Below are 25681 nucleotides of genomic sequence, written 5' to 3' on the forward strand. Positions count from 1 at the left end.
CTCCACTGATTGCCAATGGAAGGAATGTTCCTGTTACTACCGGGCAGGGGTGGGAGTTTTAGTCCCCATATGGCCTTCACTGGCACTTGTTTTGGGGTGGGTTCAATACAACTGGGCAATGGTGAAAGTCCTGATCACCATGAGGCCTCCTCTGTCAACACACCAGGGGTAGAAGGAAGAATGTGTCATTACTACTAGGGTGGGCACAAACATCTCCTTCCTTAATAATAGATTTTAATTTTGTTTAAGAAGTAATGTGTTCAGTTTAAGAAGTGAATATAGGCAGAGATACATATAACCCTGGATGGTGCAAATACTTTGCACATCAATACTAATTATTTGATTAAGTACAAATGATTGTGAGGATGGCACAGGACCAGGCAGTGTTTTGTTCTTTTGTACATAAGGTCACTATGAGTCATAACCAATTCAATAGCACCTAACAATAGCTAACCAAAAGATTGGTGGTTTGAACCCCCCAGTGGTGCTACCAAAGAAAGGCCTGGCAATCTGTTTCCATAAAGATTACAGCCAAGAAAAACATATGAAGTAGTTCTATTCTGTAACACATGGGGTTACCATGATAGGATGTCTTCTGATGGTCTGGAGGATGAATCCTTCCTCAGGAAATCTCCAATTTTGCTCTTAAGGCCCAGAAATAATTTTATGTCAAAATTGAAGATAAAAAAAACTCCTTGAGGATATTTTTGTTGTGTTATAGGGTTCAAGTTTTGGTTACACTACTAGATTTGTTTCTTTTAAAATGAATGTACATATATATATATATGTAACACTCTTTTAAATTTCCACATCCTTGCCCTCCTGATTAAAAAAAAAAAATTACAATACTTTAAAAATGGTATGGTCAATTACAAAGTTCATTATTATTTTCAGTTTTCCTGATATATTTATAACTCATTAATAATAAGTGCAATGACTTGCTCTGAAAGATAAGTTTCAAATATATTAAATAAATATCTATCTCAATTTGTTGCCCACCGCTTGGCATCCCTATATTTTTTGATCCCTATATTATCCTGAGGAAACCCTGGTGGTGTAGTGGTTAATGCAATGCCTGCTAACCAAAAGGTCAGAAGTTCAAATCTACCAGGTGCTCCTTGGAAACTACGGGGCAGTTCTACTCTGTCCTATAGGGTCACCATGAGTCGGAATCGACTTCACTGCAAAGAGTTAGGTTTTTTATATTATCCTGAGAGAGGCTGGCTTCAACTACGACCTCAAGCAAATGGCTAACAAATTTACATCTCAAGCCCAGAACTCTACTTCTGAATGATAATTCTTCATTTCCATTGCCTCGTTGATGTATCTACATCAATAAACTGCCCCAAATAAACATGACCAAACTCATCTTTCCACCAAAACCTTTTAAATGCCACCCTGTTAACTAAGTTATTCTTTGTCCCAGTTACTGAAACATATTAGAAGAGTTTTATATATATAGTGACCTCGTATATTCTTTTCCCATATAGAGGAGGTCACTATGAGTCAGAACCGATTCAACAGCACCTAACAACAACTAACCTAAAGGTTGGTAGTTTGAACCCCCTGGTGGTGCCACTGAAGAAAGGCCTGGCAATCTGTTTCTATAAAGATTACACTATATCCAACACATATAATGACCTCATATATTCTTTTTCTCTCACATTCAATTGGTAAAAAACTTCTGTAAATTTCTGCACTATTATGATGCAATGTGTATTGCAGGACTTTGAAACCAAGAAACTAGTTGCAATTCCAGTTTCACAACTCATTGACTGTTGGACACTATGGAAGATCTTACACGTCACTAAGCTTCATTATCTTCACTTGAAATAAGAGTAATAATAGTCTTACACATTAAAGGATACAAAAAAGAGTAAATACATTTTTTCTGAATGGCCTTAGATAAAATAGCCCAAATCTCTACCCCGTTCACGCTGTGTTATTGCCTTATTTTCTTTCTTTAGCAATTAACACTTTATAAACTTCTATGGTTTCGTACTGTGCTTTTTTGTTTTGTTTTTTTCAGTTTACGTGCCTCTTCCCAGTGGACTTCAGAGGGGCAAGAATTTTACAGTATTGTTTCACCACTTAATCCTCAAGGCTCAGAGTAATCCTTCTCACGTATTAGGTTGCTGTCGTTATTGTTGTCATCAGGTGCTGTCCAGTTCATTCTGACTCATAGCAACCCCATGTACAACAGAACAAAACAGTATCCAGTCCTGCACCTTCCTCACAATCATGGCTATGTTCGAGCCCATTGCTGTAATCACTGTGTCCTCCATCTCATTGAGGGTCTTTGTCTTTTACACTGACCCTCTATTTTACCAAGCATGATGTCCTTCTACAGGGACTGGCCCCTCCTGATAACATCTCCCAAGTAGGCGAGATGAAGTCTCACCATCCTCGCTTCCAAGGAACGTTCTGGCTGTACTTCTTCCAAGACAGATTTGTTTGTTCTTCTGGCAGCCCATGGTACGTTAAATATTCTTCACCAACACCATAATTCAAATGCAACAATTCTTCTTCTTTAGTCTTCTTTATTCACTGTCCAGCTTTTGCATGTATATGAGGTGACTGAAAATACCATGGCTTGGGTCAGGCACAACCTAGCTCTTAAAGTGACGTCTTTGCTTTTTAACATTTCCAAGAGGTCTCCATCATCAGATTTGCCCCATGCAATTTGCCGTTATGATTTCTTGACTGCTGTATCATGGGTGTTGACTGTGGAACCAAGTAAAATGAAATCCTTGACAACTTCAATATTTTCTTCATTTATCATGATGTTCCTTATAGGTCCAGTTGTGAGGATTTTTGTTTTCTTTATGTTGAGGTGTAATCCATACTGAAAGCTGTAGCCTTTGATCTTCATCATAAGTGCTTCAAGTCCTCTTCACTTACAGTAAGCAAGGTTGTATCATCTGTATAATGCAGGCTGTTAGTGAGTCTTTCTCCAATCCTGATGCGGCAATCTTCTTCATATAGTCCACCTCCTCCCATTATTTGCTCAACATACAAACTGAACAAGTATGATGAAAGGACACAACCCTGATGCACACATTTCTTGACTTTCAACCACAGTGTCCTCTTGTTCTCTTTGAATAACTGCCTCCTGGTCTGTGTACAGGTTCCTCAAGAGCACAAGTGAGTGCTCTGGAATTCTCATTCTTCCCAATGTTATCCATAATTTGTTATGACCCACAGAGTCGAACGCCTTTTTAGAGTTAATAAAACACAGGTAAACATCTTTCTGGTATTCTCTGCTTTTAGCCAGGATCCATCTGATATCAGCAATGATATCCCTGGTTCCACATCCGTTTCTGAATCTGGCTTGAATTTCTAGCAGTTCTCTGTCTATGTACCGCTACAAACACTTTTGAATGATCTTCAGCAAAATTTTACTTGCGTGTGATATTAATGATATTGTTTGATAATTTCTGCATTCTGTTGGATCACCTTTGTTTGGAATGGACACAAATATGAGTCTCTTCCAGTCAGCTGGCTGGTTACTATCTTCCAAATTTCTTGGCACAGATGAGTAAGCGCCTCTGGTGCTGCATCCATTTGTTGAAGTTTCTCAATTGGTATTCCATCAATTCCTAGAGCCTTATGTTTCACCAATGCCTTCAGTGCGTCTTGGGCTTCTTTCTTCAGTACCATTAGCTCTTGATCATATGCCACCTCCTGAAATGGTTGAATTTCAACCAATTCTTTTTGGTACAGTGATTCTGTATTCCTTCCATCTTCTTTTGATGCTTCCTGTGTTGTTCAATATTTTTCCTTCAGAATTGCAACTCGAGGCTTGAATTTTTTCTTCAGTTCTTTCAGTTTGAGGAATGCAGAGCATGTTCTTCCCTTTTGATTTTCTAACTCCATGTCTTTGCACATTTCGTAATAATACTTTACTTTGACTTCTCGAGCCACCCTTTGAAATCTTCCGTTCAGCTTTTACTTCATCATTTACTTCATCCATTCGCTTTAGCTGTTCTACTTTCTTGCTTTCTTGTCTTTTTAATGACCTTGCTTTCTTCATGTATGCTGTCCTTGATGTCATCCCACAAAGCATCTGGTCTTTGGTCATTTATGTAGTCAATATATAATTAGTGAATAAATGAATGAATAAAATACATAAAGTGGCTACCACAATGGCTGTTACTGTCATCTACTTTGCACTGTCTTCTTTCTTCACTATCACTGCTATCTGCCCATAGGAACCCTAATTACATCATTTTTGCCCTGTAGTAACTGATCTCCCTGCCCTCATTTGTCTTAACCCCCCCACCCATTAATCTGCTATATAAATACTGGATTAATCTTTTGAAAAAAAATTTGTCCATACCATTTATTCATAGTGCACCGATTATGAAAAAATCATTCCAATTTTTTTTACTCAAATAACTTCAACAGATCTTCATTACATTCAGAAAGAAGTTTAAACTCCTTAGTAATCCAAGTTCCTTCTCAACACCCACTCCCCTAATAGCCCATTACTTTCTTACATGAGCATCATTTTGATTATCTTTAAAAAGGTTATGTATATTCCCACCTTTGATTACACCATACCATAGATCTGTAATACCTAAATGAATTGCTTCCTTTAAGGCCCAGGATAAAATACTTAAATACTGCCTCCTTTTTTCTCTTCATAGGAATATTTTTGTTTGTTTTTTAGTATTACTACAAAATCATTAACATATTTATAATTTTTTATAATGCAGAAGTCTCCCAACTTCCTAATCTCCAGCTTTCTCATGCATAATCATTGTTCACCATTTAACTTTTTAGATGTGATAACTGCTCAAATGATTTTCTACTCGTCTCAAATGTTCTATGCATATATATGTATATGAACTTATACATAAATTTAACATACAAATCTGTTATACAAGATTTTTTTTTGCATTTTTTAGCACCTGATGTTTTTACCTTCTTTTAACTCTTATTTATTTGACAAACAGTAATTTGTCATGAAGCATGTTTTCTTACATTTTTACCTGTCCATTTAAGTATTCTGTAACTTACAACTGGATGTCAAGTTTTCCAATCACTTCTTCCAAGATTTGAAGTCACATATAATTATGGTTTCATCATGCCATTATGTCATCAAATTAATTGTGTATGAATTCAGTATTTTTATTCTTTTCCAATAATAATCAAATAGTTCATTAAGTCACTTCAAAAAGTCAACAAATATTTCCCAATGGAATCATCCGAATACCAAAAATCTATATAAGTTAGAGATACCACTTTCAGTTAAACGCACACACACATATATATAGTTCCTCTACAATTTGATACTCTTAGGCCAAATTTTTTTATGAAGTAGACATACAAGCTTTTTTAAGTGTTCTGATATAAGGCTATTATTAATATGTTCATGTGTTTATGATATTTTATAAAAAATAATGCAAAAATATGAATGAACTTACAGAATTTAGGTATAAAACTTAGAAGCTAAAATCTTACATCTATAAATTTATTTCAAATGAAACCCTAACAAAGCCAATTACCTTTCTCAAAGCAGGGCAGAAATTCAAGAAAAGTCGGTGGTTACATGTTCTGAATCTTTCAGGAAGATGCCAGTTCTGAATTATTTCTTCATCAGAAACCACATGATGATCCAGTGCCTTGAGAGACCATATACTATTAACAAGGACATGTCTATATCCTTTTTTAAGGCTTACTGGACAATCAAACAAAGTGAGGGCAATGAGATTAGAACAAGCAGATAGCACGCTTATATTCTTTAACTTCACAAATGCATTGTCATGGAGATAGAGGAGTTTTAGGTTCTTCAATCCAATCCAAAATTTGGTTCCTGGTAGATTCTTTATCTGAAATAGTATTAATAATAATACTTTAAGTTTAAATATTAAATTCTTAAAAGTTTCATGGAAAATGGACATTCAACATCTTCTGAAATGCGTATTTTCTCAAATAGCAATTTTTTAACTAATAAACAGAGGGAATTTCCAATTATTCATAAAATAACTGGGGGAAAAATACGATACATTGGGCATTTGGAATAAACAATGATTCTAGAGAAGGACATCACATTTGATAAAGTAGAGGAGTCATCGAAAAAGAGGAAGACCCTCTGCGAGATGGACTGACACAGTGACTGCAACAATGGGCTCAAATATTGCAACAACTGTGAGCATGGCTTAGGACCAGGCAATGTTTCATTCTGTTGTACGTAGTGTTGCTACGAGTTGGAATCAACTCAATGGCACCTAACAACAACAACTTCCATTTAATAAAATCTCCTTTGTAATAAGGTGACTCTTTAAATTTTTCTAAAATAGTTTTCTTACATATAGAATTAAGGGGTCAAAAGCAAGCTTAATTCAAACTACAAATTTGAAGGAGTAAAATATATCAAATAATTCAATTTGTTTATATATTTTAATTTTGCTTACGTTTTTCTGTTTTTATACATTTTGTATTTATATTTAATTTTTATTTACATTTTAGATAAAAGATTTTCTGGGAGAAATATTGTAGAGAGATAAGTTCTTACTATCATATAAATATGACTTATGTGCAAATATCTGAAATGACTATTGGTTACCTGATTTCCATGGAGATCAAGTTTGATTAATTTTAAACAATTTTCAAGCGGCTGTATATCTGTAATAAAATTGTTTGAGAAGATGCATACTCTAAGAGAGATACAGGATTGTAAATTTTCCATGGATTTTAAAAGAAGGCCATTGAACTTCACAAAAACAAAGTCTTTTTGATCTTCTATCATGCTTTCGTTGTAGTGACTCCATTCTTCATGGATGGTTAGCTCTTTTGTAATTGTTCCATGAAACATCTATGAAAAATGGAAAATTCCATGAAAAAGTTATTTTTTTCAACTTTCAAAATACATCTATCTGAAAAACAAAACAAGATTTCCTAAAATATAGTAAGAATAAAAATAGGTAGAAAAGTTAAAATTAAAAAAAAAAAACAGAATATTTAATTCCCATAGCACTTTCTATCCCAAAGCATCTTAAATATCTAACATTCATATAACTACAGGAGCCCTGGTGGCACAGTGGTTAAGAGCTACAGCTGCTAACCAAAAGGTCGACAGTTTGAATTCACCAGCAACTCCTTGGAAACCCTATGGGGCAGTTCTACTCTGTACTATAGGGTTTCTATGAGTCAGAATTAACTCGACAGCAATGGTGTTTTTTTTTTTTTTTTTTTGGTTTGTATAACTACTTTTTTTTTTTTTTATATAACTACTACTCAAATAGGTATCACTGCCCTCACCAATGAAACTAATCGGTAGAACTCAAAAACCCACTGCCGTACAGTCAATTCCAACTCACAGCGATCCTATAGGACAGAGTAGAACTGCCCCGTAGAATCTCCAAGGAGCGCCTGGAAGATTCTAACTGCCAACCTTTTGGTTAGCAGCCGTAGCTCTTAACCACTACGCCACCAGGATTTCCACTAATCAGTAAAGAGCGAAACTTTCCTTTTCTAGAATATTTAGAGGACATGGAATTCAGTGAAATAGGTGAGATAAAAATATCACCTCTAGACAACTAAAAATAAACCTAAGTATATCTTAGCATAGCTGGTATAATAATTTTGGTTAAAAAATACTGTTAAATGAAGAAAGGCATTGAATGGTAAGCTTCAATATGGGCAATGTCCACCCTGTATCCCATCATTTAGGCCCTGTGATGGTTAAGATCATGTGTCAACTTGACTGGGCCATGATTTTCAGTGTTTTGGCAGTTGTATAATGTAACCACTTCCCTGTTGAAATCTGATATGTGGTCACCCCCATGATGGAAGCTGCTGAGCAGTATGGGTGGAGGCGAGGCCTATGGTGGCTCACTGCCCCCTCAGTCTTCATCTCTTTGTCTTCCGCCACCTATTTCCTTCCTGCTCACCTTGCCAAGGTTTTGGGCTTGTTCTGGATCCAGCAGCTGCCTCTTGTCTGACCTCTGGTTCTTGGGACTTGAGCCAGCAGCTCTTCAACCTGCCGATCTTGGGCTCACCAGCTTCTGCAGTTCCATGAATTCGGAAAGGCTCATATCCTGATCCACAGACTTGGGACATTCCAACCCCTACATTTGCATGAGCTGTTTCCTTAATATAAATTTCTCTCTACATATATTTATATGCTTTACTGGTTTTGCTTCTCTGGAGAATCCAGCCTAAGACAGGCCCCAAAGTAGAAAAGGCCTTAGTCTTTTCTTAAGATAGCCTTTCAAAGACCTATTTTTCCAGTTCAGCCTGAAGATAGGCTAATTCCAGAACAGTCTGTAACAAGGGCTTATGAGAGACCACATCTATGGAATGAACGAGGATGTTTCAAGACAAACAATGGTGTGCTCAAAAGTTTCAGCTATAGAATCAAGTTTTTGAAGCCAGTAACTATCCTGCAAAGAATCTGCAAAATGAGAGTAAGACACCAAAGATACTTTTTTCCCTTTCATTTTTTTGTTCATAAGGTGATAACAAAACCTTTGGACAACAAACACAAATCAGTATGGGACTGCGGAGATCTCCTTTCTTTACATAAAGCTGAAGCCTGACATTACACCTTTCATCATTGCATCAATACACGAATTTATCATACGTAACATATTTTGTTTCAATGTATTTACTTCTCACACGAGCTATTTCATCTCTGATACTCTGTTTTGATAATTCTTTGCAGATCTTCTTCCACATTTGTTTTCAGAGATTCTAACTGTCCAATTTTTGGCTGAAAGGTGAACCTTTGGAGTGACCTCATTACTGAGCTGAGAGGGTGCCCAGGGGCCATACTCTTAAGGTTTCTCTGATCTCTGTCAGGTCAGCAAATCTGGTCTTTTTGAGTTAGAATTTTGTTCCACATTTTTCTCCAACTTTGTCCAGGACCCTCTATTGTGATCCCAGTCAGAGCAGTAGCCGGGCACCATCTAGTTGTACTGGATTCAGTCTGGTGGAGACTGTAGTAGATGCGGTCCTTTAGTCCTTTGAACTAGTCTTTCCCTTGTATCTTTAGTTTTCTTCATTCTTTCTTGCTCCTGAAGGGATGAGACCAGTGGAGTATCCCAGATGGTCGCTCACAGGCTTTTAAGACCCCAAACATTACTCACTGAAGTAGAATGTAGAAACATTTTCTTTATAAACTATGTTATGCCATTTGAGCTAGATGTTCCCCAAGATCATGGTCCCCACAGCCCTCAGCCCAGCAATTTGGTCCCTCAGGGAGTTTGGATGTGTCTATGGAGCTTCCATGACCTTGCCTTGTACAAGTTGTGCTGGCTTTCCCAATATTGTGTACTGTCTTACCCTTCACCAAAGTTACCACTTATCTATTTTCTATTTAATGAATAACTGTACTTTTAACTAACTGGCACATTAGTTACGCATTCAGCTATTACCCAAAAGGTCGGCAGTTCAAATCCACCAGCCAATCCTTGGAAACCCTACAGGACAGTTCTAATCTGTCCAATAGGGTTGCTCTGAGTCGGAATTCACACGATAGCAATGGGTTTGGTTTTTGGTTTTGTATGTCACCCGAACAATGATGTCAGTGAACTACTACTGATATTATTCAGAAGTGAAATTTTTTCTATTTCCTTTACTGATGTAAGGAATTGACCTTTACCAGACTCACTGCCCCCTCCTTTCCCCTACACCTTTACTGGAATTGACTTGGTAGCCCCATCCTATAGTTGACATTTACATGGACGGGCTGAAGGGCCCTCCCTGGTAGTTCACCTTTATACAGATTGGCTGGGGACCTGCCCAACAATAAAAATGCTTGAATGTGGGGGCTCAAGACGGGGCCCCCTAACTGAGGAAAGCCAAGAGGGAAGCATGTCCTCAGGACATAGAGCCCTGTGCAGAGAACATTGCAGACCAGATTAACCTGGACAATGTCAGCAAAGTGTACAGGCCAAAGCCAAGTCAAGAGAGCTGGGAGTCATTCGAGAGGAGCAGCTGACAGTGGAGCCCACCAAGTGATATCACAGAACATTTCCTGGTTGGAAGTTTTCCTAGTTGATGAGAGTGAACATCTGTTCCCAAGAAGGAAAGCAGTCAGAATCGACTGGACAGCAATGGATTTGGGGTTTTGGGAGTTTTAAGACACTGAGGCTCCAGGGACCCCTTCCAGACCTTACACTGTGCATTTTCCTTTTTACACCTTTGTTTATATCATTTTCTATTAGTAAAGCTATTATTGCAGACATAGTGTTTCCATGAGTTCTCTGTGACCACTGCAATGAATTATCGAATTTAATGGCTAAAGAGTGATATAAGGGGGGCAGCTGGTGTCAGAAATGGTGGAAAAGTTAGAGAATGGCAGTATATTTGACCTTCGCCTCATAGGCATCAGCTTTGCCCTGATACTTTTATCCTAAGGGTTATCATTTCAGTTGGTATCCAAGAAAGTTCTCCTATTTCATTCTCCAAGGAATGTCGGCTGGAACTGCCATTTTGTGTGATCTTAATTGAGGTGGCACATACAGGTGACTCATTCATATATCTGGTGCCTTATCAAGGATAGCTGCAAGGTTGAATTCAACTGGGATACTGGGATGGATGGGCCTCTCTCTCTCCATGTTGTCTCAGGATCTCTTTATTTTCACAATTCCTCTCTATGTAATCTATCCATCTGTAACAGGGTAGCTAGACATTCTACATGGGTGACTAAGGCTTCCAAAAGTATAAAAAGAGAACCTTACAAGTAAATGTTCTTAAGGCTTTGATCCAATTAGCACAACTTCATCTCAGCCACATTCTATTGCTTAGAGACAGTCACAACCCCAGTTTCACTTTGGGAGGTGAATGAATACCAGGAAAAGGCATAGTTCATTGGGGCTATCTTTGCAGGCCACTTATCACAGAACACATTTGTTTTCCCCTCAAATGGAATATATTAAAGCTATGTAGAGTTCGATTTGGTTTCATCTTATTCCTTTTCACAGGCTTTCCATTTATCCCAGCTTATTTTTACCATATTTCTTTGTTTTTAACCAGAAACAAAGATAGCTAAATGCTTCAACTTTCTCAAATTTTTCTTATATTCTCTTTATCTTTCCAAGTTATCATCCTCTTAAAACAGACTGTTCTGCTTTTTTTTTGTCATTTAGCCTTTGAATTCAACTAATATTTATTTAACATCACAAAGTACAAGGTTTTTTGCTGTGAAAAAGAAAATCCTGATCTCAAAGAGCTGACAAGCTATTATATTTAAAAGAAATAACCTTCTATGTTTTGAAGGTGTTTTGGTTTTTCAAGCTTAGAAACCAGGGAGAAAGAGAGAAATCTGAAATAAAAATGTTGTTCTGAGCAATGTGACCTTGAACAAATTGCATATTTTCTTTGTGCCTCAGTTTCCTCATTTGGAAAATGAGGACAGTAAATAGTATTTAGCTCATAGAATTGTTATGAATATTAAATAAATTAGTTGGCATAAAGCATTTAATACAGTGTCTGGCACATAGTAATCCCTGTAGGAAAAGTGTCACTAATGTAAGTATTTAGCTTAATTAACAACTTAAGATAAAAAGTAACCTTCCAAAAGTATACTGATAATAATAAATATAGTAAGTGAGCTTTCAAAATATTTTAACCTTTGGTCATATTCTCAAATATTTGGGGATGTATTTTGTAGTTTTCTCATTGCAGAGGTTCTTTAAAAATCTACAGGATCTATAAAAATAAATTCTTTACCTAGTTTGTATGAAATTCTCTTATGATAAAAAGAAGCCAGTGGTTAACCCCATATCCAGATCTGTAGTGCCAGGAACGAAAAAAATAAAAAAGTCCAAAGAATTCTCTGTGGTTCCTTTTACCATTAAATAAGAAAGCTTATTCCAAAGTTTACCCATTTCTTATCTGTCAGGACATTGAGAGTTAAGCTAATACTCAAATATGGAATCTTATCCCAGGTGCCTAGAAACATATTTTTCAGTTCTATTTAACTAATTTTTGTTTTATCTGTATCTAATCTTTTAAATTATTTTCATTGATTATTTCAGTTGGTGCAATATAAATTCTAAAATAAATTAAATAATCTTATAAGCATTCTTTTTCTTTTCCATATACTACATTAATACTTACATATTATTTATTGTATTAATAGTCACCTCTGCCAACAATATTTGCCATATATAAAAAACTTCATACTTTAAAAAACAGATTCCATAACAGAACATTATAATATAGTACTTAGCTATTGCTATCCAAAGTAAAGATTAACTTATTATCACTAAGATATAGAAAAAAAAAAAGATATAGAAATAAGTATAATTAACTACTTTTTCCATTTTTAAAAAACTAGTATTCTACATTCAGATCATAATGTTTTAGTTATTTAGACAATTCAGCTAATCGTTTTGTCACATTTCCCAATTATTTTAGATAAGTGGAGATTTTTCATATTTTGTTTTATACTGACTCATGTAACATCTAGTTTTGTGTCTCATTCTTTACTGTATACCAAAATAGCTAGAATAACAAAATTTCCCAGGCTTTCCAGCCTACCATCTGAATCATATCTCTGCAACTACAGGCCAGGTGATTCTACAGCCCACCAAGGGAAGCCAAAAATCCCTAGCTAGGTAAAAGCCTGTTTACCAAGAGCTGACAATTTTAAGCATAACCACACACAAAAAAAAGTGATCCAGTCACTTCTGTTCCTTTTTAACCACTTGCCGTTGAGTCGATTCTGACTCACAGTATGTGTGTCGGAGCAGAACTGAGCTCCATAGGATCTTCTTGGTTGTGACTTTCAAGAACCAGGTCACCAGGCCTTTCTTCCAAGGTTCCTCTGGGTGAGTTTGAACTGCTAACCTTTTGGTTACTAGCCCAGTGCTTAACTGTTTGTGGCACCCATTTCGTTCCCTTTGGACTTTAAAAATTTTTTAACTATTTTGTGAAATGTACATACAAATGTGTACATTTTCAAGTTTAAATAATAATACAATGTTCAAAAGACAAATTTAAGTACAACAACACATTACACAAAGCATCAGGGCTCCAATTAAAGCTACAAAAAAGTTCTGCAGTTATAAGAAATCAGTGTCACTGTTAGTAAACCTTTAATGAATTTATATCTACTGAAGTACTAATTTCAAAGTTATACCTTTTTAATCATACTGTAACAATCATGTATTTACAAAGGACAATATATCAATTATAAAAGTCTCATCTTTTTCCCAACTTTTTCCATTTAAAAAAGGTGATGTATTAAGAAATAAAAATTCTTCATTTTGCATACTTATTTCCTTTTCAGATATGATACATAACAAATATTTAAAATAAATGTTCAAAGAAACACTTTAGAACTACAGAACTTACCTCTAGACTTCACAATCATTCACTAGAATTTTTAGACACTTTTTTTAAAGAATACAGATATTATTACTTTAAATAAAAAGGATATTAAAATTAAGTTTGACAGTCTATGTGCATATATGCATGTGATTTATTTCGTAAGCATCAATTATATTACTAGATAAACAGAATTCTGGATAATGGATTTCCCAATTATAACAGCTGCTAAGATTCTGCACATAAAACCACGAAATAAGAAAAAAACAGTTATTTTCTAGAAAATCTATCTGTAAGGTTTATAATTAGTACTAATTTACACATTCTGTGGTTGCAAACTTTTTTAGTTTAGGATGTCTACAACATATTTAAGCCTATCACAATTAAAAAAAATTAAATTTTTAATATGTTTTTATTTGGCGAGCAGATTTACTGAAGTTAGTCCTGTTTTGACAAATACTTACCATAATTTTATATCATAGACAAAATGTATTTTAGAAATTAGGGAGAGAGCATTCTATCAGAATAGTCAGAACAGTGTATAATAACCCCTGGCAAATAAAAATGAAACATAATGGGTTATATGAATTAATGTAAATAAACCTGATTGCTTAAAACACTGCATTTTCATGTCATATACCACAGGTTTTCATTGCTCATTTGGAGCAAAGAATCAGAATTCATTTTTAATCAGGACTTTTTTTTTTCTTTTTAATTTTGCTTTGGAAAATTTGGAAGGTTTTTGTGAAAATTTAGAAGGCTTTAGTAAAACACTATTATTCCAATTTTTTATTCCATATTTGTAGACTGTAAAACCATAGACTTAAAAAAAAAAACTAAAAGGTGGTGAGGCAGACAATGGATATAAAAGAAATCAAAACAAACAGAAGCATCTGTAGAAAAATAGCACAAAAATCACAACCTCTTAATAAGGAAACTCTAACACAGCAAACATTTACAGCCCAAGGAATCTTCGGTTAAAAAAGAAAACAAAACCAAGCCCGCTTCCATCGCGTCGATTCCAACTCATAGTGACCCTATAAGCCAGAGTAGAACTGCCCCACAACTCTTAACCACTGAGCCACCAGGGCTCCAATCCTTGGTTTAAAAAAAAAAAAACAAAAAACGGCATAGTGGTTAAGTGCTATGGCTGCTAACCAAAGGGTCAGCAGTTCAAATCCACCAGGTGCTCCCTGGAAATTCTATGGGGCAGTCTACTCTGTCCTATAGGGTCACTATGAGTATGAGTGATAATCCTTGGTTAGCATTCATAAAATGGATTTTAGATCTCCTGAAGTTTGGTCATTAATACACTTTATTAAAAGTGGTAAACATTGTACTATACTAATTAAATTTTAGTTCCTGGTAGTACAAATTTATATTCTCCCTCCCCCTGCCAATCTTGTTATAACATCTAGACAAAGTAGATCATGATATGACTACATACGGTGGTCTTGTCATACTCTGCTCTCTTCCATTGCATGTAAATACTCTACAAAAAATTCAGTGAGAAACTAAGATAAAGGTCCAAAGAAATAAAAAAGGTTTTTCCTTGTACCCCAGGGAGCTGAGAGGGATGAGGACTCCTTCAACAGGCACAGTGGGGGGAAAAATTTTTTTTTTTAATAAGTCGAGAACAGGCTAGCTGAGTGCATGTATTCAAATTTAAAAAAAGTTCAAATAAAAGGAACAGTAAAATATACATACATATATATATATATATATATATAAAACAGACAAAAAAAAATTGCTGTCAATTCTGACTCACAGTGACCCTATAGGACTGAGTAGAACTGCCCCATAGGGTTTCCAGTGAGCACCTGGTAGATTCAAACTGCCAACCTTTTGGTTAACAGCCATAGCTTTTAACCACTGCACCACCAGGGCTCCCATGTATATGTATACGTACATGTATATGTACATGTATATGTATATATAGGACTTGTGCTGCAGTATGGGAAGAGTAGGAGGAGGAGCAGTGGTTAAACAGAAAGAAGCAGCACATGTGATGGAAGAGAGCAGAGTCCTAGCATGACATGAACAGCCCCCCATGCCCCAGAGGGGAAGAGAGTACTGGTTTCTTTTGCTACAATAATCCAAGACCCTCTTCACTTGGCTTTAACTGCTTCTTACAAAGAAAGAGGAAAAAAAAAAAAACGGTAAACTGTGCTTCTCTACAACTTCAACACAAAGTCACAGTTACACCTATGGTAATTAAAAAAAAAAGCTAACTGGCATTAACTGTAAACTGCACACAGCACCTTATTTGGGTGATGAGAATGTTTTAGGCCTGGATTATGATGATGGTGACACATATGGAAAAATTTATTAAAATTCATGAAATTGTATGCTTAAAACAGATGAATTTTATGGTATATCAAGAATTCTTTAGTAAAAGTGTTTTGTTTTGGGGGGGTATCTGCGATGTGGAGCCACTTTATTTTTTTATAATCTATTTTATTCTTTGTTGTTGAGCATACACACAGCAGAACGTACATCAATTCAAGTTTGTACACATACAATTCAGTGACACTAAAAAAAAAAAATTTTTTTTTTTTAAATTACATTCTTCGAGTTGTGCAAGCACTCTGACACTCCTTTTCTGAGTTGCTCCTCCCCCATTAACATAAACTCACTGCCCCCTAAGTTTTCTATCTAATCTTTCAAGTTGTGGTTGTCAATTTGATGCCATATAGATGTATCTTAAAAGAGCGCAATGCTCAAAGCAGACATGCTTTATTAAAAAAGTAATCTTTGGTGTTATGAAGACTTCAGGGAATTTTGTTTTTTAAATTTTTATTGTGCTGTAAGTGCAAGTCTACAAATCAAGTCAGTCTTTCATACAAAAATTGATATGCACCTTGCTATATACCTCTAATTGCTCTCCCCCTAATGAGACAGCACACTCCTTCCCTACACTCTCTCTTTTTGTGTCTATTCTGCCAGCTTCTGACCCCCTCTGCTCTCTCATCTCCCCTCTAGACAGGACATGCCAACATAGCCTCATGTGTCTACTTGATCCAAGAAGCTCGTTCTTCACCAGTATCATTTTCTATCCCATAGTAAAGTACAATCTGTGTCTGAAGAGTTGGCTTTGGGAATGGTTCCTGTCTTGGGCTAACAGAAGGCCTGGGGGCCATGACCACCAGGGTGCTTCTAGTCTCAGTCAGACCATTAAACCTGGTCTTTCTACGAGAATTTGGGGTCTACATCCCATTGCTCTCCTGCTTCTTCAGGGTTTCTATGTTGTGTTCCCTGTCAAGGCAGTCATTGGTTGTAGCCAAGTACCATTTAGTTCTTCTGGTCTCAGGCTGCTGTAGTCTCTGGTTTATGTGGTCCTTTCGGTCTCTTGGGCTCATAATTACCTTGTTTCTTTAATTCTTCATTATCCTTTGTCCAGGTAGGTTCAGACCCATTGGTACATCTTAGATGGCCGCTTGCTAGCATTTAAGATCCCAGAAGCCACTCTCCAAAGTGGGATGCAGAATGTTTTCTTAAGAGAATTTATTATACCAACTGACTTAGACGTCCCCTGAAACCATGGTCCTCAAATCCCCGCCCCTGCTATGCTAGCCTTTGAAGCATTCACTTTATTCGGGAAACCTCTTTGCTTTTACTTTAGTCCAGTTGTGCTGACCTTGCCTGCACTGTGCGTTGTCTTTCCCTTCACCTAAAACAGTTCTCATCTACTACCTAATTAGTGAAAACGTCTCTCCGTCCCTCCCTGCCTCACCCCTCTCATAACCATCAAAGAATATTTTCTTCTCTGTTTAAAACTATTTCTCCAGTTATTATAAAAGTGGTCTTATACAATATTTGTCCTTTTGCAACTAATTTCCCTCAGCATAATGCCTTCCAGATTCCTCTATGTTATGAAATGTTTCATGGATTCATCATTGTTCTTTATCGATGTGCAGTAATCCATTGTGTGAATATACCATAATCTATCCATTCATCCATTTATGGGCACCTTGGTTGCTTCCATCTTTTTGCTATTGTAAACAGTGCTGCAATGAACACAGGTGTGCATATTATCTGTTCTTGTAAAGGCTCTTAATTCTCTGGGATATATTCCAAGCAGTGGGATTGCTGGATCATATGGTACTTCTATTTCTAGTTTTTTTTTTTTTTTTAAGGCGGTGCCAAATCGATTTCCAAAGTGGTTGAACCGTTTTACATTCTCACCAGCAGTGTATAAGTGTTCCAGTCTCTCTACAACCTCTCCAACATCTATAATTTTGTGTTTTTTGGGTTAATGCCAGCCTTGTTGGAGTGAGATAGAATCTCATTGTAGTTTTGATTTGCATTTGTCTAATGGCTAATGGGAAACCCTGGTGGCATAGTGGTTAAGTTCGGCTGCTAACCAAAGGGTCGGCAGTTCAAATCCACCAGGCACTCCTTGGAAACTCTATGGGGCAGTTCTACTCTGCCCTATGGGGTCTCTATATGTCAGAATCAACTCGATGGCACTGGGTTTGGTTTTGGTTTTGGTTTAATGGCTAATGATCGTGAGGATTTCCTCATGTATCTGTTAGCAACTTGAATGCCTTCTTTAGTGAACTGTCTGTTCATACGCTTTGCCCATTTTTTAATTTGGTCATTTGTCTTTTAGTAGTTGAGTTTTTGCAGTATCATGAAGATTTTAGAGATCAAACGCTGATCAGAAATGTCTTCAGTAAAAACTTTTTCCAAATCTATGGGTAATTTTTTTACTCTTTTGGTGAAGTCTTTGGATGAGCATCAGTGTTTGGTTTTTAGGTGCTCCCAGTTATCTAGTTTTTCTTCTGCATTGTTAGTAATATTTTGTATACTGTTTATACCATGTATTAGGGCTCCTGGCATTGTCCCTATTTTTTCTTCCATGATCTTTATCGTTTTAGATTTTATACTTAGGTCTTTGATCCATTTTGAGTTAGTTTTTGTGCATGGTATGAGGTATGGCTCTTGTTTCATTTTTTTGCAGATGGATATCCAGTTAAGCCAGCATCATTTGTTAAACAGACTATCATTTCCCATTTAACTGACTTTGGGCCTTTTTCAAATATCAACTGCTCATATGTAGATAGATTTATGTCTGGATTCTCAATTCTGTTCCATTGGTCTAAGCATCTGTTGTTGTACCAGTACCAGGCTGTTGTGACTACTGTGGCAGTATAATAGGTTCTAAAATCAGGTAGAGTGAGGCCTCCCATTTTATTCTTTTTTTCAGTAACGCTTTACTTATCCGGGGCCTTTTTCCCTTCCATATCAAGTTGGTGATTTGTTTCTCCATCTCATTAAAAAATGTCATTGGAATTTGAATCAGGATTGCATTGTATCTATACATCGCTTTTGGTAGAATAGATATTTTTACAATGTTAATTCTTCCTATCCACGAGCAAGGTATGTTTTTCCACTTACGTAGGTCACTTTTGGTTTCTTGCAGTAGTGTCTTGTAGTTTTCTTTGTATAGGTCTTTTACATCTCTGGTAGGATTTATTCCTAAGTATTTTATCTTCTTCGGGACTACAGTAATGGTATCGATTTGTTGATTTCCTTCTCAATGTTCTTTTTGTTGGTGTAGAGGAATCCAACTGATTTTTATATGTTTATCCTGTATCCTGATACTCTGCTGAATTCTTCTATTAGTTTCAATAGTTTTCTTGAAAATTCTTTAGGGTTCTCTGTGTGTAAGACCATACCCACTCCAACCCTCATGTCATCTGCAAATAGAGATACTTTTACTTCTTCCTTGCCCATCTAGATGCCCTTTATTTCTTTATCTAGCCTAATTGCTCTGGCTAGGACCTCCAGCACAGTGTTGAATAAGAGAGGTGATACAGGGGATCCTTGTCTGGTTCCCGTTCTCAAGTAGAATGCTTTCAGATTCTCTCCATTTAGGATGATGTTGGCTGTTGGCTTTGTATAAAGATGCCCTTTATTATGTTGAGGAATTTTCCTTCAATTCCTATTTTGCTGAGTTTTTATCATGAATGGGTGTTGAACTTTATCAAATGCCTTTTCTGCATCAATTCATAAAATCATGTGGTTCTTGTCTCTTGTTTTATTTATATGATGGATTATATTAATTGTTTTTCTAATGTTGAACCATCCCTGCATACCTGGTGTGAATTCCACTTGGTCGTGGTGAATTATTTTTTTGATATGTAGTTGAATTCTTTTGGATAGAATTTTCTTGAGGATTTTTGCATCAAAGTTCATGAAGGATATAGATCTGTAATTTTTTTTTTTTTTTTTTTTTGGTGTCTCTACTGATTTTGGTATCAGGGATATGCTGGCTTCATGGAATGAGTTTGGGAGTATTCTGTCCTTTTCTACGCTCTGAAACACCTTTGGTAGTAGTGGTGTTAACTCTTCTCTGAGAGTTTGGTAAAACTCTGCAGTGAAGCATTCAGAGCCAGGGTTTTTTTTTTTGTTGGGAGTTTTTTAATTACCTTTTCAATCTCTTCTTTTGTTATGGTCTATTTATTTGTTCTACCTCTGTTTGTGTTAGTTTAGGTAAGCAGTGTGTTTCTAGGAATTCATCCATTTCTTCTAGGTTTTCAAATTTATTAGAGTACAATTTTTTGTAGTAATCTGATATGACTCTTTTAATTTCAGTTGAGTCTGTTGTAATATTGCCCATCTCATTTCTTTTCAGGTTATTTGCTTTGTCTCTTGTTTTTCTTTTGTCAGTTTGCCCAATGGTTTATCAATTTGCTTAATTTTTTCAAAGAACCAGCTTTTGGTCTTCATAACTCTTTGAATTGTTTGTCTGCTTTCTATTTCATTTAATTCTGCTCTAATTGTTTAATTTTTCTTATTTCCTTTCTTCTGGTGCCTGAGCGTTTCTTTTGTTGCCCTCTATTTGTTCAGGTTGTAAGGACAATTCTTTGATTTTGACCCTTTCTTCTTTTTATATGTGTGTATTTATTGATATAAATTGAGCTCTAAACACTGCTTTTGCTGTGTCCCAAGGGTTCTGATAGGAAGGAAGTGTTTTCATTCTCATTAGATTCTATGAATTTCTTTATTCCATCCTTAATGTCTTCTATAATCCAGTCGTTTTGAGAAGGGTATTGTTCAGTTTCCTAGTGTTTGATTTCCTTTCCCTGTTTTTTCTGTTATTGATTTCTACTTTTATGGTCTTATGGTCAGAGAAGATGCTTTGTAATATTTCGATTTTTTGGATTCTGCTAAGGCTTGTTTTATGGCCTAATATGTGGTCTATTCTAGAGAATGTTCCATGTGCACTAGAAAAGAAAGTATACTTGGCTGCTGTTAGGTGGAGTGTTCTGTATATGTCTATGAAGTCGAGTTAGCTGATTGTGGCATTTAGATCTTCCATGTCTTTATTGAGCTTCTTTCTGGATGTCCTGTCCTTTACCAAAGGTGGTGTGTTGAAGTCTCCTACTATAATTGTGGAGCTGTCTATCTCACTTTTCAATGCTGTTAGAGTTTGTTTTATGTATCTTGCAGCCCTGTCATTTGGTGCAAAAATATTTAATATGGTTATACCCTCCTGGTACACTGTCCCTTTAATCATTATATAGTGTCCTTCCTTGTCCTTTGTGGTGGATTTAACTTTACAGTCTATTTTGTCGGGAATTGATACTGCCACTCCTGCTCTTTTTTGATTGTTTCCTTGATATATTTTTTCCATCCTTTGAGTTTTAGTTTGTTTGTGTCTCTAAGTCTAACGTGTGTCTCTTATAGGCAGCATATAGACGGATCATGTTTTTTTAATCAATTCTACCACTCTCTGTCTCTTTATTGGTACATTTCGTCCACTTACATTCAGCATAATTACAGATAGGTATGAGTTTAATGCTGTCATTTTGATGTTTTTGTGTGTCGTTGACAGTTTCTTTTTCCCACTTAATTTTTTGTGCTAGGTAGTTTATATACCATCTTTTCCTCTTATTCATTGTTGTCGATTGTGTTTCTGCTGAGTCTCTATTTTTTTCTTGTATTTTATTTTGATGAGAAGGATAGGTAGTCTCCTTTGTGGTTACCAATTTTTCTGAGTTTAAGCCTAACTATTATTTCTTCATTTCACCTTGTCTTCTTCTCCATATGAAAGATCTATGACTTCCTAGTCCCTCTTTATTGTTTTAATGTCTTCTTTTACATAACATCACTCTTTCCCTGTTTTGAGCATTTTTTTATCTTGATTTATTTTTGTCATTTCCCTGTCTGGGTTGACATCTGATTGCTCTGTCCAGTGTTTTGGGGTAATACCTGATATTATTGATCTTCTAACCAAAGAACTCCCTTTAGTATTTCTTGTAGTTTTGGTTTGGTTTTTACAAATTCCCTAAACTTCTGTTTATTTAAAAATGTCCTAATTTCACCTTCATATTTGAGAGACAGTTTTGCTGGATATACGATTCTTGGTTGGCTATTTTTTTTCCTTCAATGTTTTATATAAGTCATCCCACTGCCTTTTCACCTGCTTGGTTCCTGCCGAGTAGTCTGAGCTTATTCTTATTGACTCCTTTGTAGGTAACTTTTTGTATATCCCTAGCCTCTCTTAAAATTCTCTCTTTATCTTTGGTTTTGGCAAGTTTGATTATGATATGTCTTGGTGGCTTTCTTTTAAAATCTACCTTCTGTGGAGTTCGATGAGCATCTTGGATAGATATCTTCTCATCTTTCACTATGTCAGGGAAGTTTTCTGCCAGGTAATCTTCAAGTATTCTCTCTGTATTTTGTGTTCTCCCTTCCTGTTCCGGTACTCCAGTCACTCGTAGGTTATTTCTCTTGATAGAGTCCCACATAATTCTTAAGGTTTCTTCCGTTTTTTTTTAATTCTTTTATCGTATTTTTCTTCAAATATATTGGTGCCAAGTGCTTTATCTTCAAGCTCACCACTTCTGCATTCTACTTGCTCAATTCTGCTCCTCTGACTTTCTATTGAGTTGTCTAATTCTGTAATTTTATTGTTAATCTTCTGAATTTCTGATTGCTGTCTCTATGGATTCTTGAAGGTTATTAAATTTTTCATTATGTTCTTGAATAAGCTTTTTAATTTCTTCAGCAACTTGTGTATTCCTTGGCTTATTCTGCATATTGCCTGATTTCCTTCCTGATGTCTTGAAGAGTTCTATATATTAATCGTTTCAATTCTGCATCCGGTCATACTCAGAAGGCACCTTCATCCTGAAGATCCATTGATTTTTTGTTTTGAGAGCTTGTTGAGGCAATCGTGGTCTGTTTCTTTATGTGACTTGATATTGACTGTTGTCTCCGGTCCATCTATAAGTTATTGTATTAGTTTATTTTATGTTTGCTTACTGTATCCTAGCTTCTTGCTTTGTTTTGTTATGCCCAAATGGGTTGCCTGAGTGAGCTAGCTTGATTATTTATGCCTTTGGAGCTCTGAATACCTGTCATCAAATGGCTAGAGCTGTTATCAGGTATATCAGTCTAGAAGTCCATTCACTTTTCTTGTATGAATTCAGCTCAGGTGTCCAGGTAGCTGATCATCAAGTGTGTGATACAGGCTCCATCCTACGGTCTTAGAGGGGCAGGGGTGATTGGTGTATGTACTGGTATCTGGTTGCAGCAGTGGTCATGCTCTGAACAAGGCAGGGGGCTGAGAACCATCCCCCAAGTATCTGTGAGGACAGCGCATCCCAGTTCCCTAGAGCGTACAGGTGGGTGGGTTCTGCAGTCAGACCATGGGCACCTGATGATTTTGGTTGTAAGGACTGGGAGGTACAAGTTATCCTTGGACCCCTGTCATGGGTGGCTGGGTGACGTGAGTCCTTATTGCCCCTGATGTCGGTAGGTAAGGACCCTGTTTAATGGGCAAAGCAGGTCCAAATATCAAACACCCACCACTTCACCACACAGCTGAAATTGTAGCAGTCTGCCAACAAGGGCCTGTTCTCCTGAAATAGGCCCATAGAGGTCCATGCAGGGAAGAAAGATATTCGAAGTCCATGGACCATTTGTGCCTGGACAGGAACTGATTCCATCCTGAGCTCTCCCAGTTAGTGGAGCTGGCAAATTATCTTTTCCTCCAATTGTAAAATTATTCCTACTCCAAGATCGGGAGGAAGGCTCAGGATACTCAACAGGACCTATCTCAGGCCCAGGAAAATCAACTGCCACTGAAGCTGGCTTGGGGGTTGGGGGCTTGGTAAAATATATGTGAGTACTTAGTTTTGCCAAGAGCGCCGCTCTTGTGAGTAGGCTGTGTGGCTGGCTGCTTCTTCCTGAGGAAACTGTGGCCGAATGCTAGTACAAGCCCACCGCCGCTGCTGCCAGGAATGGTGCCTGAGGGATCCTGGCAATTCAGTTCTGGTAACTCCTCTCCACTTCTGAACCATCTCTCCCTCCCCCTGCTGCTCAGTCTGTTTTCTAACTTTGCCTTTGATGTTCCTCAGGTTTCCTAGCTTGTCATGAATGTAATCATTTAACTTGTTTTTTTGGGTCTCTGTTGTAAGAAGGATTGTAGGAAGCATCTGGCTATTCTGCCATCTTCGGCCTGCCTCCTCTGGGAATATTTTTAATTTAAGGTTTGAAGATTATCTCAGGACAATGGTTTCAGGGGTTCATCCACCCTCTATGGCTTCAGAAAGTCTGGAGTCTACAAAAAATTGTGTCTGTTCTGTATTTTCCCCCATTTGATCAGGATTCTTCTATAAAATCTTTGACCAAAATGTCATGCATATGAGGCGACTGAAAATACCATGGCTTGGGTCAGGCACACATTATACCTTAGACCTCAAAGAGGTCTTTTGCAGCAGATTTGCCCAACATGATACACTGTCTGATTTTTTAACTGCTGCTTCCATGGATGTTGACTGTGGATCCAAGCATAATGAAATCCTTGACAACTTCAGTATTTTCTCCATTTATAATGATGTTGCTTACTGGTCCAGTTATGAGGCTTTTTGTTTTCTTTATGTTGAGGTGTAATCTGTACTGAAAGCTGTAGTCTTTGATATTCGTCAGTAAGTGCCTCAAGTCCTCTTTGATACAGCAAGCAAGGTTGTGTCATCTACGTATTGCAGGCTGTTAATTATCTTCCAATCCCGATGCTGAGTTCTCCATATACTCTGGCTTCTCAGATTATTTGCTCAGCATACAGATTGAATAAGTATGGTGAAAGGATACAACCCTAACGCAGACCTTTCCTGATTTTACACCATGCAGTATCCCATTGTGCAAGAAATAACTACCTGTATCAAATCAAATAAAATCTCTGGTGAAATGTTTTCATCACAGGAGAATGCTGACAAATGACAAACTGTATGGTAAATTTATAGGGAATTTCACTTACCTCTTTAATCAAGAAGCGTTTTTGTTGTTGCTGCTCTTGTTTTTTTCCAATAGTTAATTCATTTCTTCTTTGTTTATATTCATCCTAAAGATGGATATTTGAGGAAATGAGTGAAAATGATCTATAATCCTTAAATTTACCCAGATCCTACTCAAAATTGTTGCACCCAAGTCTGAACATACAGACTAGACTAACAGACCAGAAAAGTAAACCATTTAAGATAGAAAAAAAAGGTTTCTTCTAACCCATAAACAAAATTAATTTCTGGTATCTAAAGATCTGCACAATTTAAGAGTTCACATATACGGCTTTAAAAAAAAATTTCATGCCAATACATTACTCATTGAAACCAGGCTTGCAAATAAAATTTTTCTTCAGTATTTGCTTTCTCTGACTGTACTCAATACAAGCTCTAAGTCCATTCAACTAATCTCTGGAACAGCCAAACCCACTGTTGTCAAGTAAATTCTGGCTCATAGCAACCCTACATGACACCACAGAACTGCCCCATAGGACTTTTAATCTTTATGGAAGCATACTGCTACATCTTTCTCCCGCAGAGTGGCTGGTGGGTTCAAACCACCAACCTTTTGGTTAGCCACTGAGCACTTTACCCACTGCACCACCAGGGCTCTTTCTCCCTGGACCAATCCTAACTAAAACAAGAATACATTCAGATTCCCACTCTACTCTCACAGAATCATTGAAACTGAAATTAATGTTGCTGCCTGGAGACTACAGACCCTGGTGGTGCAATGGGTAAAGCGACTGATACCAAAAAACCAAACCCAGTGCCATCGAGTCAATTCCGATTCATAGTGACCCTATAGGACAGAGTAGAACTGCCCCATAGAGTTCCCAAGGAGCGCCTGGTGGATTCAAACTGCAGACCCTTTGATTAGCAGCCATAGCACTTAACCACTACACCACCAGGGCTTCCAAAGCGACTGATAGCTAACCTAAAAGTCGGCAATTCAAAACCACTAGCAGCTCCATGGGAGAAAGGTGTGGCAGTCTGCTTCCAGACATTTACAGACATTCACAGCCTTGGAAACTATGAGGTTCCTATGAGTCGGAATCAACCCAATAGCACTAGGTTTGGTTTGTTTTTGCTTCTTGCCTTGG

At 36.8% G+C, this 25681-nt stretch overlaps 1 protein-coding gene across 1 annotated transcript in view; it reads right to left on the reverse strand.

Moving 5' to 3' along the window:
- Window positions 1-24618, reverse strand: part of LRRIQ3 (leucine rich repeats and IQ motif containing 3) — a 171738-nt gene extending 147120 nt beyond the window's left edge. The window contains exons 1-3 of the mRNA XM_049875978.1: window positions 24557-24618; window positions 6572-6820; window positions 5511-5834 (exon numbers count right to left, since the gene is read on the reverse strand). Coding sequence (XP_049731935.1) covers window positions 5511-5834; window positions 6572-6820 — 573 coding nt within the window. The 5' untranslated portion in view covers window positions 24557-24618. The remainder of the gene's footprint in view (window positions 1-5510; window positions 5835-6571; window positions 6821-24556) is intronic.
- Between the last annotated feature and the right edge of the window lie 1063 nt (window positions 24619-25681).

This window comes from Elephas maximus, chromosome 3 (genome assembly GCF_024166365.1).
Source record: "Elephas maximus indicus isolate mEleMax1 chromosome 3, mEleMax1 primary haplotype, whole genome shotgun sequence".
Taxonomy (NCBI): Eukaryota; Metazoa; Chordata; class Mammalia; order Proboscidea; family Elephantidae; genus Elephas; species Elephas maximus.